Consider the following 20,583-nt stretch of genomic DNA (forward strand, 5'->3'; position numbering starts at 1 on the left):
GCGGATAGGAAACAGAGGGTAGGAGTGAAGGGCCACTAATCGGACTGGAGAAGGGTCACGAGTGGGGTCCTGCAGGGCTCGGTGCTCAGGCCCCTGCTATTTAATATATTCATAAATGATCTAGAAACAGGGACAAAGTGTGAAATAATAAAATTTGCAGATGACACCAAACTATTTAGTGGATCTCGGACTGCGAAGAATTGCAAAGGGACTTGAACAAACTAGGGGAATGGGCGACGAGATGGCAGATGAAGTTCAACATTGAGAAATGTAAAGTATTACATGTGGGAAACAGAAACCCGAGGTACAACTATACGATGGGAGGGATGTTATTAAATGAGAGTACCCAAGAAAGGGACTTGGGGGACATGACAATGAAGCCGACGGCACAGTGCGCAGCGGCCACTAAAAAGGCAAACAGAATGCTAGGCATAATCAAGAAGGGTATTACAACCAGAACGAAAGAATTTATCCTGCCATTGTATCGGGCGATGGTGCGTCCGCATCTGGAGTACTGCGTCCAATATTGATCACCGTACCTTAAGAAGGACATGGCGTTACTCGAGAGGGTTCAGAGGAGAGCGACGCGTCTGATAAAGGGGATGGAAAACCTTTCAAACGCTGAAAGATTGGAGAAACTGGGTCTCTTTTCCCTGGAGAAGAGGAGACTTAGAGGGGATATGATAGAGACTTACAAGATTCACTGAATGGTTCACTGAAGAGATCTCGCACCTCATTAAGGAGAAGAAAAAAGCATTTCTTTCCTACAAACGTACGCAGAGAAGAGAAACTAAAGTAGAATATAAGACCAGATCTGCAACGGTCAAAACAGCAGTTAGGGAGGCCAAACTTCGAGTGGAAGAAACTCTGGCAAAGAACATTAAAAAAGGGGACAAATCCTTCATTAGGTATATCAGTGATAGGAAAAGGAACACAGACGGTATAGTACGCCTTAGACAACCGGACGGAAACTACACGGTGGCGGATTCAGAAAAAGCAGAACTACTAAATGAATATTTCTGCTCAGTCTTCACCTGCGAAGCACCGGGACACGGACCACAGTTGATGATAAAACAAGACGTGGATGACCCGTTTCAGAATTTTGAGTTCACACCTGGGGACGTTTACAACGAACTGGCAAGGCTAAAGGTAAACAAGGCCATGGGACCGAACAATTTACACCCAAGAGTGCTCAGAGAATTGAGAGACGTTCTGGCAGAACCGTTGGCAGTGCTCTTCAATCTCTCACTAAGTACGGGGAAAGTTCCGTTAGACTGAAAAACAGCCAACGTCGTTCCTCTACATAAAAAGGGTTGCAAGGCTGAGGCTGCAAACTATAGACCGGTAAGCCTCACCTCAATAGTGTGTAAACTCATGGAAACACTAATTAAGTATAAATTAGATACGATCCTGAACGAGGGAAATCTCCGGGATCCCAGCCAACATGGATTCACCAAGGGTAGGTCATGTCAGTCAAATCTAATCAACTTCTTTGACTGGGTAACAAGAAGACTGGACTCAGGAGAGTCCTTGGACGTCGTGTACCTGGACTTCAGCAAAGCGTTCGACAGCGTCCCACACCGCAGGCTGCTGAACAAGATGAAATCGATGGGATTAGGAGAGACTCTAACTGCATGGGTTAAAGATTGGCTTAATGGCAGACTTCAGAGGGTGGTAGTTAACGGTACCCTCTCTAAAATGTCGGAGGTGACTAGCGGAGTGCCACAGGGTTCGGTCCTGGGCCCACTCCTCTTCAACATATTCATTGGGGATCTGACTCAAGGGCTTCAAGGCAAAGTAACCTTATTCGCTGATGACGCCAAACTATGCAATATAGTAAACGGCTATAATCTACAGGATGCTATGGAGCAAGACCTGCGTACTTTAGAAAGTTGGTCCTTGATATGGCAGCTGGGCTTTAACGCCAAGAAATGTAAGGTCATGCATCTCGGTAACGGAAATCCTTGCAGAACTTACACCCTGAATGGAGAAACTTTAACCAGGACTACGGCAGAATGAGACTTAGGAGTAATCATCAGTGCTGACATGAAAGCAGCCACTCAAGTGGAGAAGGCTTCATCTAAAGCACGGCAGATGATAGGTTGTATCAAGAGAAGCTTCGTCAACAGGAAACCTGAAGTCATGATGCCATTATACAGAGCCATGGTGAGACCTCATCTGGAGTACTGTGTGCAATTCTGGAGGCCACATTACCGTAAGGATGTGCTCAGAATTGAATCGGTTCAGCGGATGGCCACCAGGATGGTCTCGGGGCTAAAGGGTCTCCTGTACGAGGAAAGACTGAGCAAATTGCAGCTCTACACTCTTGAAGAGCGTAGGGAGAGGGGAGACATGATTGAGACATTTAAGTACATCACGGGACGGGTCGAGGTGGAAGATGATATCTTTCTTCTCAGGGGACCCTCGACCACAAGAGGACATCCGCTCAAACTCAGGGGAGGGAAGTTTCGTGGAGACGCCAGGAAGTACTTCTTCACGGAGAGAGTGATCGAGCATTGGAACAAGCTTCCAGTGCAGGTGGTCGAGGTACGCAGCATCCCAGACTTCAAGAACAAATGGGATACCCATGTGGGATCCCTACGAGGTCATGCCAAGGGATAGGGTCACTAGGACTTGAATGAGCGGGTCAGTAGAGTGACAGTATAATTACAATTATACTTAAGGGGTCAGAAGACTTAAGAGGGTGGGTAAATAGTGTGGGCAGACTTGATGGGCTATATGGCCCTTATCTGCTGTCATCTTTCTATGTTTCTAAGATCATGAAGGGCATAGAGAGAGTAGAGAGGGACAGATTCTTCAAACTTTCGTATAATAAAAGAACAAGAGGGCATTCAGAAAAGTTGAAAGGGGACAGATTCAAAACGAATGCTAGGAAGTTCTTTACACAACGTGTGGTGGACACTTGGAATGCGCTTACAGAGAGTGTAATAGGGCAGAGTACGGTACTAGGGTTCAAGAAAGGATTGGACAATTTCCTGCTGGAAAAGGGGATAGAGGGGTATAGATAGAGGATTACTGCACAGGTCCTGGACCTGTTGGGCCGCCGCATGAGCGGACTGCTGGGCACGATGGACTTCAGGTCTGACCCAGCAGAGGCATTGCTTATGTTCTTATGTGTTTGTGGGAGATGGATAGTTCGGTGATGAATTTGAGGAGGGACTCTAGGGTTTCTGCTGGGGAGATGGGGGCTGTATAAAGTAGTATGAGGGTGATTTTGTGTTTGTGGCCTATGGTGAAGGCAAGAGCCTCTAGGATGGGAATGTTGATAGAGCTTATCAGTTTCGGTGTGGTGGAGGTCTTGACGATGGTAGTCACGCCACCTCCTTTCCCAGAGGTACTTGAGCAGGTTAGGGTCTGGTAGCCTGGAGGATACAATTCGCCTAGTGCAATCCCATCATTGTCTTGGAACCAGGTTTCAGTGATCATGAGGGCGTCCCAAGTGTTGTCACAGATGAGGTCATGGAGGAGGAAGGTCTTGTTAACTGATCTTGCTTTGATGAATGCAAATTTGAGAGTATTGCTGGTGGGGGCTGGTGGGGAGGGGAGGGTGGGGATGAGGTTGGCAGGGTTCCTGGTTCGGTTGTTTTTGTGTTGGGAGGCGAGATCACCGTGTCTGCCTTGGCCTGTAATGATGGGGATGGTGAGGTATAGTGTTGTAAGGAGGGTTGGAGATGTGTTGGGAAGGGGGGTGGGGAAGGGGGTGACCTGTAAAGTTGGAGACATGTTATGTGTGGTGGTGGTTTGTGAGGATAGAGATGGTGTTGTTCTTTGGGGGGAAGATTTTTAGTTGGTTTTTTGGTTCATGCTAGTAGCCCTTCGGCCGGTGAAGAGGCTTGTCTAAACATTGGAGTAGTCTTGTGGAAGAGTCCTTGAAAAGGCAGCGCCACAAGATCACTTGGGGGGCGGAGTTGGTCTCCCACGCCTGCCCTGCTGAAAGGAGCTGTTTGTTTTTTTCCAAAGGGTTATTGAGGGCGGAGTTGGTCTCCCACGCCTGGCCAACTCCTTCCCTTGCGGCTGGAGCCGAATGGAGAGTTGGGGCAGCTCCCGATAACAGTGGAGTTGTCCTGCTGAAGGAATGTCATTGGCTCCCAGTTAAATCTCGTATAGAAACCATAAACTTCTGACACTAGGTTTCAAGATAATACACTCCCTCTTAACTTCCTTCTTTTTTCTTTATAAATCCATCCGTTCTTTTCGCTCAGCATCAGCCCTTCAATTGATCACTCCTTCTGTACATATGACTAGGCTCATGTTGATATGGCACTCAGTCTTCTTTGCTGTTCTTCCTACACTTTGAAAAACTCTTCCAAAGGACCTACGCTAGTTCCTCCAAGTCCAGAATTTTCTTATTTAAAGTTTGTGCCCTTCTGAAGACTTGTCTGTTCTCCTGAGCATTCCAAGTGGAGAACTGAGTTTGCCTAACTTTTTTCTCTACTCTCACCTGCTGTCCTATCATTCAATGTAGTTCCTTTCTATCTTATATTTTATGTGACCCACCTTAGTGGTCTTGCGAAGGGTGGTATACAAGTACCAAAATAAAGTTTAGTTTTATTATTTTGGTTTTGACTTCTGCCAAAACTAGGCAATAAGTCATGGCTACAGTTTTAGTTTCAGCCAAAAGTGATTAAAACAGTGATTAAAACAGTTTCAGCTTTGGCTAAAACTGAAAAAAAAAAAGTTATATTGGTCAGCCTCTAAGTCAATCTTTTCCTGAATAAGCCTAGCCTAGAATATTTTGCAGTGTCTTGGAAATGCTCTAGACGCTTCATCCATGTTTGCAACCCAAATCATATCTCTCAAATTTATTATTATGGCCTTGCCTTTTCCCCTGGCTAAGGTTTTGGAACATCTCTGTTTATGTGACTTTCCCATTGTAGCTTTGCCCTTACATATTTGCACTAGTTAGTCTTGTAAATCCACTTTCCCTTCTTATTGTTTCCCCTTTCTTTGATTAATATTACTTTTTAGCTGTGGGATTTGTAACTTTTCCCTTTTCTCTTGTTAAGTTGTGTTTTCTATTTTTATTCTATTTTAATATTGTAAATTGCTTAGATAATATTTTGACTTTGCTGTATAATCAAATAAATATGATGCTGATGCTGATATTCTCAAGTAATAATTTCACTTTATTTTCTTTCAGCCACAGAGCTTGATCGCAGATATCATTGCAGGACCTTCTTCCCTGGCACACTGTGGTGGTCACAATCTGCAAGCTTCCCGGCCTCTCCCTGCTGTATCTGAGGTAGCATCTGCACTTCGCTCTTTCGCCTCAATACAGTCCAGTCAGCAATCAAATAGTGGATTCCAAGCACCAAATGATCAGATTCTGCACCCCCATGCCTGCTCTCCCAGCACTATGATGGGATCAGGGTACGTACAGGAAGTAGGCCAGAAGTGAAATTGAAATTACAAACTATATCTAAATATGTTGTAGCCCAGGACAGGGCTCAATAGCACTCTCAGTGGTTACTACAAAATAGCACACCAGCGTGTGACCCGAAATGGAGTCACCCTGCAGGACTGAACTGTTTTCAACAGGAACCAAAAATCCCAAAACAAAACACAACAATTGAAGTTCCTAGGAAATAAATCAATTTTACTCATTCCTTCCTGAAGGTAAGTAGTTCATGATACAGCTGCCAAACTTGTCAGAATGTTCCCAAACGGCAGCAAACAAAAATATCAAAATAAGCAAGCAAACAAACAGCATACAATAAAGTTCTTGGCTTGCTCTCAGCAATGATTTAGTCTCAGCTGTGTCTGAGAGTTCAGCTCCCCTCAGAGCTAGTACTGACTGCTCCCAAGCAGGCAGTTTCAAAAACACACAAAAAAAAACAGTTCATGGCACTTATTCAGTAGCACTAGTGCTCAAAGTTCATTAAATCCTCTGGCCAGTTCCATTCACTGCCAGGACAGGAGAGTGTCAGGTTTTGCAAAATTAAAGCCTCTAAACAGGCTTTCAAAAATTCCCTCCCAGGGTGTTAGCAAAACCTCTCCCAAACAATTCAAACAATTCACACTCCTAGCTTAAAAAACCCCAAAAATAGTCCCAAACAGTAAAGTGCAAAATCAACTCACTGTTTGCAGGCTGAGGCCCAGTCCACCTGCATGGCTTCAGGAAAATCAGGAGCATACTCTGTCAGACTCTCCTCATACTCCATGGGCTGTTCTCCTGGAAATAACAGCTCTTCAGCTTGTCCAGCCTCTAGCAGCTCCATGGGTGAAGGTTGGTTGCTCCTGCTTGGCCCAGGGGACTCCCTAGGGAGAAAAGGTTTAAACCTTCTCCCTAGCTGGCCTGCCTGTCTGTTCCCCCCTGCTGGTTTAAGTACTCTGGGACCACACCCTACTCTAATCGAGTCAGCAGTGTTCCTGGGACCTCTTGGGCTCCCCCGGTGGTGACTCGGGGATAGATCACCTACTTCTTCCTCAAACACCTCAGGCTCCCTCTGGTGGTCACAGGGTAAATTAGCATTCTCAGGAACCATATACCCCTTCCTGATTCCACCCCAAACTTTCCTTTTTACCTTTTCCCCTGCCCTAACTGGGACCTTGGCAGGGATAATACCTGGCTGGTCACAATGTAGAATCTGGCTATCGAAGAGTACAGCAGAGCTCATCTTATATCCTTCCTGCATCCTATGACAAACTTAAGGGCAGGAAAACAAGTTATAATGTACTTCTCTTTCTCTCAGTGACTACATGGCAACAGAACGTTTCAAGAGCTATTTCCTTATATTCCTGCCTCAGATTGTGGCAGGGGTTATTGCCATGGTATATCCCTCTGGTATAGTGGATGATTTCTTTTTTCCTGGCATTACAGTTGGTGATTGAAATTATTTGGGCTGCAAAAACCCAAGGGAACGGTACAGTTTAGGGGGTGAAGAACTTATGTGCACGACAGAAGAACAGGACTTGGGTGTGTATGTATATGATGATCTTAAGGTAGCCAAACAGGTTGAACAGGTGACAGCGAAAGCTAGAAGGATGCTAGGTTGCATAGAGAGAGGTTTGGCTAGTAGGAAAAAGGAGGTAGTAATAATAATAATAGCTTTATTTATATCCGACCAGTAATGGTGTGCAGTTGAAGTGGGTATTTATCCTCTTCCCAGTTGCGTCAAGCACTTGTCACCTGCCGGGGTCCCGGGAAGCTTGTGGAAGACCACCGACAGGCGGCAGCACGACCCTGGCGTGGCTCCCAAAGTGGAAGACCTCACTGGTGTCCCAATACTTTGGGCTTCGCTAAAATAAAGCACAGCGAGCCAAGTCAAATCAAAAACAATGTTCAAAGTTTAATTTGTCACCAAAACACAATGATTAGAAAACCAAAAATCATATAAGGAAGCACTAGCATACACTCTTACTTTGGTTCCAAAAAGAAACACAAAAAAAAACCCAGATTTCTATCTTTCAAACAGTTCAATGAAAGAACAGCAGTTCTTAGTAAGTTCACAGTCCAGGTTCTAGGGGCTCCACCCCGCACTGAACCACAGTCTCAGCAAGAGAACACAAAATTAGTCCCAAAAAGTAAAAGTCCTTAAGAATACTCTTGAGTCCTGGACTTTTAATCATATAATCTGGTTTCTTCACCAGGCACTTAAATTTCACAGTGTAAAACAAACTTCAATCATGAAAAGAAAAAATAAAACATTACTGCAGGCTCTAGTCATTCCAGCAACAATCCGTTTCCAGTCTTTCCCACTGTTGGGCAACAGAATTGCTGGTTCCCCTTTTTATTACATAGCTTTAACAAGCTCCCTCTGAATCCCACCCTTAGGTCTTCGGGGCTCCAACCCCAATTCTGTAAGTCCTTTGAACTTAAATAGGTAACTGGGAAACTGCTTCACAAGCCAGCAAACTTCCTTCAGTTTCTCTGGGCTTTTGGCACAGCTGGAGTGCAGCAACGTAATCAGTGCTAGTGCAGCACTGCTCTGAGCTTGGCTTTGCACACCAAACAAGAATAGTTTTTATCAATTTTCACAACTATATTCTTATACACCCCTGTACCTCTAGTACTTAGTGAGAGGCTGCCCAGCTCACATCCATGGCTTCCTCGTTGTCATCTTCAGGCATGGACCATTCAGCCGTGTCCATGTTTTCTGGCATACCCAGCTGCTCTGCTGGCTCCTGAGGAATGGAATCCTCACACTCCATGGGTTCCTGAGCGAGGTCTGGCTTTTGCCTGGCCCGGAGAACCTTCTCTGCCAGGTCTTCGTGTGCAGCCTCTCTTACTGCCTTGGAGAGCTGCTTAAGAGTCTTTGGGCCACACCCTGTTCTAGGTGTCTGTGTGCCTAGCTTTCATGCTCTTGGGCTCCCCCCCCAGGTTGCTGGGCAGAATACAACTGGGAGTCTGATTAAACCTCTTAATGTAGCTGGGGTTTTTACTGGGCCATGGAGCTAACCTGTATTCTGGCTCCTGCTCAGGTTCAGATGGCTCAGAATAGGCAGCTCTGCTTTCAGGATCTCCTGCCTGATCATTCTCGGTCAGTCTCTGTTCTCGGGCAAAGGATTTAGTCTGGGGTTTCACTCTGACATGACCGTCTCGGGGAGCGGAAATGTCACATACCCCCCCCCTTAAAGTCTGCCTAGTCTGAGGCTTCTGTTTCTGCTGGGGTGTCTTGTACATTCTAGAAAGAACATCTACGTTAGTGTTCAGTTTCCCTGGCCTATGTACTACTTTGAATCTAAAGGTTTGTAGAGCTAAATACCAGCGTGTTAACCTGGCGTTATTGTTGCGCATAGTATGTAGCCACTTAAGAGAAGCATGGTCAGTGACCAACGTGAACTCGCGCTCCTCTAGATAACGCCCCAGGGTTTCCATAGCCCACTTTGCGGCTAGGCACTCAAGTTCCACTGTCGCATAGTTTTTCTCATTCGGATGGAGCTTCCGACTGAGATATAGCAGAGGATGTTCAATTCCCTGAGCCTCCTGGCTAAGAATAGCGCCCACACCACTACCAGAGGCGTCAGTTTGAAGAATTAAGGGTTTCTTAAAATCTATGGCGGACAATACCGGGTGGGCGCACAGACTTTCTTTAAGATCCTCAAGGGCCTCCCCACCTCTGGGTTCCCACTGTAACCTATCGGGTTTTTCCTTCTTCAGCATGTCAGTGAGGGGAACTGCTCGGGAGGCGAAGAATGGTATGAACCTCCTATAGTAACCGATGAGTCCCAAAAAGTAAAAGTCCTTAAGAATACTCTTGAGTCCTGGACTTTTAATCATATAATCTGGTTTCTTCACCAGGCACTTAAATTTCACATTGTAAAACAAACTTCAATCATGAAAAGAAAAAATAAAACATTACTGCAGGCTCTAGTCATTCCAGCAACAATCCGTTTCCAGTCTTTCCCATTGTTGGGCAACAGAATTGCTGGTTCCCCTTTTTATTACATAGCTTTAACAAGCTCCCTCTGAATCCCACCCTTAGGTCTTCGGGGCTCCAACCCCAATTCTGTAAGTCCTTTGAACTTAAATAGGTAACTGGGAAACTGCTTCACAAGCCAGCAAACTTCCTTCAGTTTCTCTGGGCTTTTGGCACAGCTGGAGTGCAGCAACGTAATCAGTGCTGGTGCAGCACTGCTCTGAGCTTGGCTTTGCACACCAAACAAGAATAGTTTTTATCAATTTTCACAACTATATTCTTATACACCCCCGTACCTCTAGAACTTAGTGAGAGGCTGCCCAGCTCACATCCATGGCTTCCTCGTTGTCAGCTTCAGGCATGGACCATTCAGCCGTGTCCATGTTTTCTGGCATACCCAGCTGCTCTGCTGGCTCCTGAGGAATGGAATCCTCACACTCCATGGGTTCCTGAGTGAGGTCTGGCCTTTGCCTGGCCCGGAGAACCTTCTCTGCCAGGTCCTCGTGTGCAGCCTCTCTTACTGCCTTGGAGAGCTGCTTAAGAGTCTTTGGGCCACACCCTGTTCTAGGTGTCTGTTTGCCTAGCTTTCGTGCTCTTGGGCTCCCCCCCAGGTTGCTGGGCAGAATACAACTGGGAGCCTGATTAAACCTCTTAATGTAGCTGGGGTTTTTACTGGGCCATGGAGCTAACCTGTATTCTGGCTCCTGCTCAGGTTCAGATGGCTCAGAATAGGCAGCTCTGCTTTCAGGATCTCCTGCCTGATCATTCTCGGTCAGTCTCTGTTCTCGGGCAAAGGATTGTTTCACTCTGACATGACTGTCTCGGGGAGCGGAAATGTCACACACTGGAGAATTCTCTCCCTTCGCTGACCCCTCACACTGAGGATATGTCATTTTTCACAAATTCTTAAATCATTTATTTCAGCTTGTAAAAACCTTGTGTTATGTGCAGGTAAGTTCTCACTGCAAGAACCTATTGAATTTCTGCTTTATTTTTTGGAAAATAAGAATGCCAGAACTGGTTGTAATTTGGGAAGTTTTATTGTGTTCAGTTTTAGCCAAGGATATAAGAAGACTTGAAGTGGTCCAGAGGAAAGTGACAAAAATGCTAGGGGGTTTGCGCCAAAAGAAGTACGAGAAGAGACTAGAAGACCTCAATGTGTATACTCTGGAGGAGAGAAGGGACAGGGGTGATATGACATAGACATTGAAATATTTGAAATCTTTTCCAGAAAGGGGAAATTGGTAAAAATAGAGGGCATAAATTAAGTTTGAGGGGTGGTAGACTTAGAAGTAATATTAGGACATTCTTTTTCATGGAGAGGGTGGTGGATGCCTGGAATTCCCTCCCGAGGGAGGTGGTGGAGTGGAGAATAGTGACGGAATTCAAAAAAGAGTGGGATGAACTAGAATATGAATGAGCAACTTTCACAGTCTCAATCCAGGAAAGAAGATGGTTTGGATAGGCTGGACTGAGCTTCAACAGCAAATCCAGTAGTTGGAACTTACCAGGTGGACTTCTAAGGTTTATGGTCCAGAAATAACAAAGAAAAAAAGCAATTTAATTATGAAATTGCAATGCATGTAATTACAGAGCAAACTCTATGGACAGTTCAGGTCTTTATCTGCCGTCATTTACTATGGGCTCCTTTTATCAAGCCGCGCTAGCGGTTTAATAGCACGCGTTAAACCGCCGGCTGCGCTAGCCGCTAATGCCTGCCTTGAGCAGACGGGGGTTAGCACATGATGAAACGTTGCACACGCTAACCCCGCTAGCGCGGCTTGATAAAAATAGCCCTATGTTACTGTGTTACACACTAGGTTACAACAAGATGCCAATCATTCATTACCTATCGTAAGAAATGCAGACTTTGTACCAGGATTTTAAAATGTGGTATTTAGGCAATGGAAAATTCTGGGGATCACTCTCTTGGAACACTTAATGAAGGAGGATGTTGATATACTTATTTTTGTGGCACTCCAACAGCGATAGTAACATAGTAAATGATGATAGAAAAAGACCACCACCTCTCTTGGGAGGGCATTCCAGGCATCCACCACCCTCTCTGTGAAAAAGAATTTCTTAACATTACTCCTAAGTGGGGGCGTGGCTTGGCAGCGCACAAGATGGTGGTGTGATCGTGGCGCTCTGCACGCAGATAATTTTGAAAAGCATGTCGCGGCTTTTTCTTCACCAAAAGGTTTAGAAAACATTGCTAAGTATGGCGACTACACAGCAAGCGAAATTGGATACTGCTTTCGCGGCAGGAGGGTCGGCAAAGCGTGTTAAACATGATCAGGTTACGCCGTCGAAAGTACCTCTCCCTGCTGAAGCTGTTGACGTGCTGGACAGAAGTGAAATAATGGCAGAATTTCGGAGCATTAAGCAAATGCTTCAAGATAACGCAAACGGTATTGCTGAGGTAAAGGAAATAGTCTTGAATATTAATAGGCAGATGGAGGTTGCCAATCAAAGAATGTTGTTGTTAGAAAACAAAGTGGAGCAGTTGGAAATTAACACAATTCAATGTAAAACTGACAGTCGAGATATTAAAGAAATGAAAAAACAGCTTGAAGATTATGAGAATCGTGGAAGGAGGAAGAATGTGAAAATAATTGGTCTAGCTGAAAATTTGAAAGGGGGAAATGCTATTCAATTCTTGGAAAACCTTTTACCAAAGTTACTGCAGTTAAATTCAAAACATCCTCTGGAAATAGAACGAGCACACAGGATTCCATCTAAACGGTTAGCTAACCAAGTGAAGCCAAGGCCTTTAATCTTCAAGCTCTTACGATTCCAGCAGGCCTTGGAGATTTTGAATTTGGCTAAAGCTGACAGAAACTTAAATTATAATGGATCAAAGTTAGTGTTCTTGCCAGATTTTGCAAAAAACACTGCGACCATACAAAAATAATTTCTCCAGTTAAGACCTCAAATGAAAGAAAAGGGACTCGCATATGGCTTGTATTATCCTGCAAAAATGAGGGTGACAAGTGGAAACAAGTCCTTATATTTTGAAGATCCCCTAAATTTTACAATATTTTTGAGGTTTTTGGACAAATTAACTTAAAGAAGAAGAGGAACTTTGATGAAAGAAAAGAGTAACATCTATAATAAGACGGAAAAAGAGAATGGATGAATTTTGGCATATTTAACAATCTAAAGATGAGAGGAAAAGAAGAGAAGAAAGAAAAGGGGAAAAAGGGGAAAAAGGGAAAAAAGGAAGAAAAGGAAAAAAAATAAGAATGAGTCCTATTCAGCAGTATCTTTAGTTTGCTTCATAATGAAAAGATATTCATATTCTTTAGTTAGAATAGTTTATTTTAAATCCATTTAAATGATAAATCCAATTTAAATGATAAAAGCAAAGGATGAATCTTTATGATGAAATTGAATTTAGTAATTTTAATTGAACAATATTTGTTGTTTTATGAATATATTATTAAATGAAAAAGATGGACTAGTGTGTTTTGAAAAAGTCAGTGGAATAGTAAAAAGGGATGCATTTTGGGATGGTCATGATAAAACTTAAGATATACATGAAAGTTAGAAAATATGAATTATTTAATAGAAGTTTAATTCTGTTATATGAAGATGTTCTACAGTGATGATTAACTAAATTTCAACTTATAGGATATTAGAGGGTTTAAAGAGAAAAGAAGGAAAGAATAGGGAAAAGGAAGAGAAGGGAAAAAAAAGTTCATATGCTATACGTTGGGTTTATGAATTGTTTAAGAGGAAAGACGATCCTTATCTTTGAATTCAATGGTTTTATAAATTCTGACTTGAGTTATACTGAATAAGATTTTTCTAACTGGTAAAGTAAATTATTTTAATGTCAAGGTTAAGTTGATTGGTATGTAAACATGAAATAGTTGACGAAAGTTTAAGGGTAGATTGTGATTGTTGTCTTGATATCAAGGATCATATATATATCATTTTTTGCAAAAGACAGTAAAGTATTTCTGGTAATGATAACATGATTTGGTAAACCTGGTTTTATTAGAAAATTTTTTAAATAGGTTTTATGAAGAATTTCTTTGCTATAAATAATTAGGACTACATTATTTCAGGGGGTATTAATGTGAGATTACTTGATTCATAATGCATTAATGAATAAATCTATTATTTTTAAATATTGTAAGTGGAAAGATGTGATAGAGTGTTGCCTGGGGGGTTGGGTATTGTGATTACTAATCCTATGTTTGTTCCAAGGTAATCAATTTATGTGGGGGGTGTGGGAGGGAAGAGGGAGCGGGGTTTTTCAAAATCAGAGGTGGGAAGATAGGGAATGATGGGATTGAAGAAGATCAATTTAACTTTGCATTAGTTATTATCTGTGTAATGGTGTCTAATCATATCAAATTAAATAAATTTAAATATCATTGTTGGATTATACATTTGGAAATAGATGGAGATTAAGATATTTTCATTGAATGTCAATGGCCTTAACCATCAAATAAAAAGGAAGAAAATGTTAGCTTTCCTAAGACAGCAAAACGCGGATTTGTATTTTATTCAGGAGATGCACCTATCAATGATAGAATCAAGAAAACTGGAAGGGGGTTGGGTTCGCCAAAATTTTTTTGCCCCTGCAGTTGGCAAGAAAGCTGGGGTTGTCATATTAATAAATAAAAAATCTACAGCCAATTATTAGCTGATTGATTCGGATCCTTTAGGTAGGTGGATACATGTTAAAATGAGCATGGGAAATACTACCCTGGAACTGTTCAATGTGTATGCCCCAAATACGAATCAAATGGAATTTTTTAAGAATCTGCAACAATTACTACTCACACTGGCTACTTCTAATTTAATAGTGGCTAGAGATTTCAATGCTGTAATGGATCCATTAATGGATAAAAAACCAATTAAAATTATGAAGTCACTAGGGTTAGATAATTTGGCAAAATCTTGTAATTTAATAGATATGGCGTATACTTCATTTTAATGATCAGGAATTTTTCTTTTGTTCAAAGGTCCATAATTCTTTTTCAAGAATAGATTATATTTTTGTCTCGAATCAAATAGTTCAACGAGTGACAAAAGCCACCATAGATCCTATCATTTTATCTGAACATGGTGGGGTATGGATTGAGTTTCAGTCTGATGAGCAAGATTATTGTAAATCTGTTTGGAGATTTGATAATACTTTGATTGCGGATTCAAATTTCCTTGAAGAATTTAAATTAAAAATTATTGAATTTTTTCAACTTAATACTTCAGAAGATATTAATATAGAAACGTTATGGGATGCATTTAAGGCTACCATGAGAGGTAATATTATTTCATATTCGGCATATATTAGAAAACTTAAAAAACAATTTTATAATTTGGAAAAATAAATTAAACATTTGGAAAATAAATTAGTTGATAAATGAGAGCAAAATACACTACAGGCTTAATTAAAAGCAAAAGGCAAATATAATGAGATATTTTCTAAATCGTAAGGAAGGATTTGTTTTCCCAACAAACTCAGTATTATGGAAACTCAAATAAGGTGGGAAGATTATTGGCAAATTATCATAAAGCAAAGAAAAGAAGAACAAAAATTATTGCAATAAAGGATGAAAATGGAGTGGCACATACTAAAATTGATAATATTTTAAGACTATTTTTAAATTTTTATAAAGACCTATATTCTTCTGAGCCTTATGGAGATAGAGAAAAAGATGGCTTAGAATTTTAGAATTTAATTATTGGATCGAAGGTTCCTGAACATATAAAAAGAAGTTTAGAGGAGCCTATATCACTAAAAGAATTAGAAACAGCATTGAAGTCTCTTAGAGTTGGATCCGCTCCAGGTGGTGATGGTTTCACAGTAGAGTTTTATAAATCATTTCAAAGTACCCTATTACCTTATTTATTAAATTTATATCAGTTTCAACTGACTGAAGGTTATATTACAGGTACTATGGCAGAATCATTAACAATTGTTTTGCCAAAGCCAAACAAAGATCCCACTTTGGTTTCAAACTACAGGCCTATCTTGCTAATCAATGTTGATGGAAAACTTTTAGCTAAGGTATTGGCTTTACGATTGGCTAAGGCTCTCCCTTTTATTATTGATATGCACCAAACAGGATTTGTTGCTAAGAGACATTCTTCAAGTTTCAAGTTTATTAATATGTTTGATGAATCGCTTATTAAAATTACTAAGCGATGTACAAAATCAAAATAGAGAATAATATAAAGAAACTAACATTTTAACAGTATACTTTCATAGAATACAAACATGAGTCGGGAGGGAAAGAGTAAAAGTTACAATTTTCAATTTATGGTAGAAAAATGGAAAAAACAAGAGGGTAACAATTCTTCTAACAATACTAGATTGGCTTTTCATATGTTAAATTTAACAAAGGCCATGAATGATCCGACTTTCTCTGTCTCTTTGGATGCGGAGAAAGCCTTTGATCGAGTTGAATGGACTTTCATGTATCAGGCATTAGATTGGTTTGGTATAGATTCAGGATTTATACAAATGATTTAGATATTGTATAGTTCCCCTGCTGCAAGATTATACATTAATAATAACTTATCAGAGCGTTTTTATTTGCAGAGGGGGGTTAGAAAAGGTTGTCCCTTATCTCCTTTCCTTTTTGATATTGTTTTAGAACCCTTGTTATTAGTCATTCAACAAGCAAAGGGGATACAAGGTATTCCTCGTACAGATTGGGAATATAAAATCTCTGCTTATGCAGATGATATACTGCTTTATTTGAGGAATCCGGAAACTACCATTCCATGCTTGCTTGAGTTGATAAAGAAATTTGGAAAATTTTCAGGATATAAGATAAATTGGAGCAAGTCAGAAATTCTTCCACTTAATGTGCATTGTATTAAAGGCTTATTTGATTCATTCTCATTTGTATGGAAAGAAGATGGATTAAAATATTTAGGTATTAGAATAAAAAAACACACTAGAAGACACAATGAAAGAGAATGAAAAATTTTTATTAAAAAAAGTAACAGAGGAGGAAGTGACGTCATCGTGGCTCATGGCAGCCTAGAGCGATAGCTCCGCGGACCCCGGTGCTGTTTTTCGCTGCCTTCGCGCGATTTTGCGTGCCTGCACCTCTTCTTTCATTCAGCACACTTGTAAAGCTGTCTGCTGCACTCTGATGGCAACTCGAAAGAAACAAACGGACATTAAGGCATTCTCCTCGCCGCTCCCGCATGGGCCGACTAAAGCTAGCTCCAAAATGGCGCCCGACCCGGCTGCAGCTGTGGAGGTATCGCTGTCGGAGGTGGAGTTGCCGACATTGCATCAGGAGATGCGCGGCTGGTTTCAAGACCTAAAAACGGAAATTGCAGCGGTTCGGGCTGATATACACACAGTTGTGGCTGAATTGAAACGTGAGGTGGGTGAGATCGGAAGTAGAGTGGGAGAAACTGAGGTTACAGTGGAGGCTCACAGCTCTGAATTGGCCCAGCTGAAAGGCAAGATTGCAACGCTGGAGGAAAAAGCTGAAGTGAGCACCCTAAAGCTGGAGGACTTGGAGAATCGCTCCAGGAGATGCAACCTTCGCTTTCGGGGTGTGCCGGACACTGTCTCCGATTCTCGCTGTATGGAGGTGATTGATCATATCTGTATTCAGGCACTAGAGACTGCTGGCTTAACTGTGGAAGTGGGAAAGCCATTGCTTGATAGGGCTCATCGCATCCCTGGCCCTCGAGATGTGAACCGCCCTCGTGATGTTGTGGCCTGTTTCCATCGCTATATGGATAAGGAGCATGTGCTTAGGGCGGTGAGGCGCTCGGGAGGAACCGTTAAATGGGAAGAAGCGGACATTGATATCTATCCTGATATAGCACCAGCAACTCTGGCCCGCCGTCGCACATATAGAGACTGCACCCGTATACTGCAGGAGCACAGTGTTCGATATAGATGGATTTATCCCATAGGACTGGCTTTTACACATGCAGGCAAGACCTACACTGCAATAACTGTGGTGGATGTTCAGGCTCGACTGGTGGAAGCAGGTTTGATGGCAGCTTCAGAAATGGCTCCGCTTCCTCAGAGGTCACCTGTGCTCAAATCAGGGAGAGGGCTGGGATGGCAGAGAGTGGCTAGATCGGCTGCAGCTCGTCGCCCTTTGGAGGCGGCCACACCCTCACCCACTTGAACATTTGTATTTGTGCAATGTGATTAAGAAATTTTGTGCTGTGATTGTTTTCTCTTCTCTTTGCTGAGCGGCATCGGTCGCGAAGTCTGTTTATATGGCTTGTTCTGGGGGTCCTTTTGTGAACTGTCTCTCTACACTTCCTGTACCATGGTTTCCAGGTGCTTTGGTGGCTGGACCATGTGGGGTATTGTTGGGGGGTTGGGGGGGGGGGGTGTTGGTGCTGGGAAAAGTAGTGACCGAGTGCTTTTTTGTATGATTGTATGGAAGAGTGTTTGTATAATGTTTCTCTTAAGGTTAAGATTGCGGGGGTTGGTTGATTTGGCTGCTTTGGAACTAATGGTTGATTTGGTAATGAAGTGCTTTTTCTTTTCTGGTACAAATGGATAAACTTACTTTGCTATCTTATAATGTACATGGTCTGAATTCTCCACAAAAACGACGCCTGCTATTTAAAGAACTGAGCCGCCTGAATAGTGCGGTTGGATTTATTCAAGAGACCCATTTTCAATCTCACTATGAGAAATTGCTTACACATCACAACTATCCACACGTTTTCCTTTCTTCTAACAAGGTCCGGAAAAAGACCCAGGGGGTGGGCATCTTAATACATAAACGTGTCCAGGTGGTATTGAGAGAGGTAGTGCGGGATGTTGAGGGCCGCTACATATTGGTCAAGGCTGAGCTGGATGGAACTTTGTATAGTTTGCTGAATGTCTATGCCCCAAACGCTGGTCAGGGGGCCTTCTTTACACTGCTAGAACGAGTACTGTTGGATCACGTGGAAGGTACTCTCCTTGTGGGTGGAGATTTTAACCTTACTTGCTATCCTCAGGAGGATAATTCAAATTCTTCCATCCGCTACGCTAGAAGCGACAGAAGAGCATTGCTGCGCTTCCTGCGTAGGCATGATTTGATAGATGTGTGGCGCTATTTACATCCAGGCACGCGAGATTACACATTTTATTCATCGAAACATAATTCTTATACTAGAATTGATATGTGGATGCTACCTCGTATTGCTTTGCCCCGAGCCCTGGCCTCCAGTATTGAGCCCCGGGTGTGGTCAGATCATGCTCCTTTGACTTTGGAGTTACAGATTGGACAGGTTAGAGGCGGCCGTCGCTTGTGGCGTATGAATGACTCTTTGTTAAAAGATCCCAATACCTTGACTCTTTTAGAGACTGATGTCGAGGAATTTTTTATATTCAACGACATAGCTGGCATTAATGTTGCAATTCTTTGGGAAAGTTTTAAAGCTACCCTTAGGGGTTGTTGTATTTCGAGAGGGTCGTACAGAAATCAATGTCGAGTGGCACGCAGATTAGAACTAGTGTCTCGCCTTCGACGCCTAGAGAATGCTCACAAGAGAGCCCCGTCGGTGGCTGGGGGGGTTGCGTTGACGGAGTGCCGGAGAGATTTACAAGAACTTGATTTAGAGGGCATGGCTTGGGCCCTGCAGAGGCGGAAACAACGGTTTTTTGAATGGGGTGGTAGGGCAGGTCGCTTGTTAGCTGCGCAGATCAAGCAAGCTCAAGCACAACATTCCATAACTCGGATTCGTAATGATTCGGGTCAGCTTTGTGCAGATGATGGGGACATCCATCAGGCTTTTTTATCCTTCTATCAGACTCTATACACTCCGGAAATTGAAGCCACGGAGGGGGAGATAGATGCTTTTCTATCTACTGTCACCTTGCCTTGTTTGGCGGAAGTTGATGCGGAGTGGCTATCTTCCCCTATTCAACCCGCTGAGGTGGTGGCGGCTATACGTCATCTAGCTGCTTCCAAGGCACCGGGTGTTGATGGCTTTTCCCCCTTGTTTTATAAGAAAATGGAGGCCCATATAGTCAATCCTCTGACTAGATTGTTTAATTCTTTTTTGGAGGGGGATTGTCTGCCGTATTCGTTTCGTCAGGCAGCGGTCTCCCTTTTGCCTAAACCTGGGAAGGATCCCCTCCTATGTGGGTCTTACCGCCCTATTTCATTGTTAGGAGTTGACTATAAGCTGTTTACCCGTATTTTGGCAGTCCGGCTGCAACGTTTTCTGCCTCACCTAGTTCATGGAGATCAATGTGGCTTTATTTCTGGGAGGCAACCTGGTGATAATATCCGAAGAGTGTTGGATCTTATTGGAGTGGCCCATCGAAATTCTGTTCCGGCAGTCCTGTTATCAGTTGACGCTGAAAAGGCCTTTGATAGGGTTTATTGGCCGTTTATGTTAGCGGCCTTGAAGAAAATGGGCATTTCGGGTGCTTTTCTACACTGGGTGACTTTATTATATGCGGCCCCGGAGGCTTGTTTAAGAGTTAATGGAAGATATACTGCTAATTTTATGATCCGTAGAGGAACTAGGCAAGGGTGCCCTTTATCACCACTGATTTTCGCGCTGGTCATGGAGCCCTTAGCAGCTTCTATACGTGCGAATGCTGACATTCAGGGAATTGTGGTGGGTGGTGAAGAGCATAAGATTTTATTGTATGCCGATGATATTTTGTTTACCCTGACCCACCCACTTCGCTCTCTGACGGAGGCGCTTCGTGTTTTGACTACATTTGGTGTGGTGGCTGGTTTTAAAATTAACATCGAAAAATCTGAATTGCTTAACGTTTCCCTTCCGGACTTGTTGGTGACGGACCTACGTGCTAGGTTCTCGTTTCGATGGGCGGCTAAATCCATTAAATACCTTGGTGTACGCATATCTCAAAGACTTACTGATCTTTTTGAATTGAATTACCCCCCGTTGCTAAGAACTGTATTTGCTGATCTGGACCGATGGGAGGGATTGAGATTGTCTTGGATGGGTAGGATTAGTGCGCTGCGTATGAATGTGCTGCCTCGCTTTTTGTATCTGTTCTCCTGCCTACCTCTCTCAATTCCTAAACGGTTTCTGCTTAGGCTACAAAGGCGGGCCTTTGCTTATATCTGGACACGTAAACCCCCTAGGGTGCGGAGGGAACGTATGTACTGGGATAGATTACATGGGGGAATGGGTGTTCCTGATTTTTCTACATATTATTATGCATCCCAACTGCAGGGACTATTTCATTGGGCATATCCCTCCCAGCGCTGGGTCTCAC

The 20,583-nt window shown here is 42.8% G+C and overlaps 1 protein-coding gene across 8 annotated transcripts in view; it reads left to right on the plus strand.

The window, feature by feature from the left end:
• Positions 1-20,583, plus strand: part of ATG9A (autophagy related 9A) — a 383,311-nt gene that overhangs the window by 266,892 nt on the left and 95,836 nt on the right. For all 8 annotated transcript variants that reach the window (XM_033944872.1, XM_033944873.1, XM_033944874.1 and 5 more), the window contains one exon: positions 5,162-5,391. In XM_033944872.1, coding sequence (XP_033800763.1) covers positions 5,162-5,391 — 230 coding nt within the window. The remainder of the gene's footprint in view (positions 1-5,161; positions 5,392-20,583) is intronic.

The sequence above is a fragment of the Geotrypetes seraphini genome, chromosome 5 (genome assembly GCF_902459505.1).
Source record: "Geotrypetes seraphini chromosome 5, aGeoSer1.1, whole genome shotgun sequence".
Taxonomy (NCBI): Eukaryota; Metazoa; Chordata; class Amphibia; order Gymnophiona; family Dermophiidae; genus Geotrypetes; species Geotrypetes seraphini.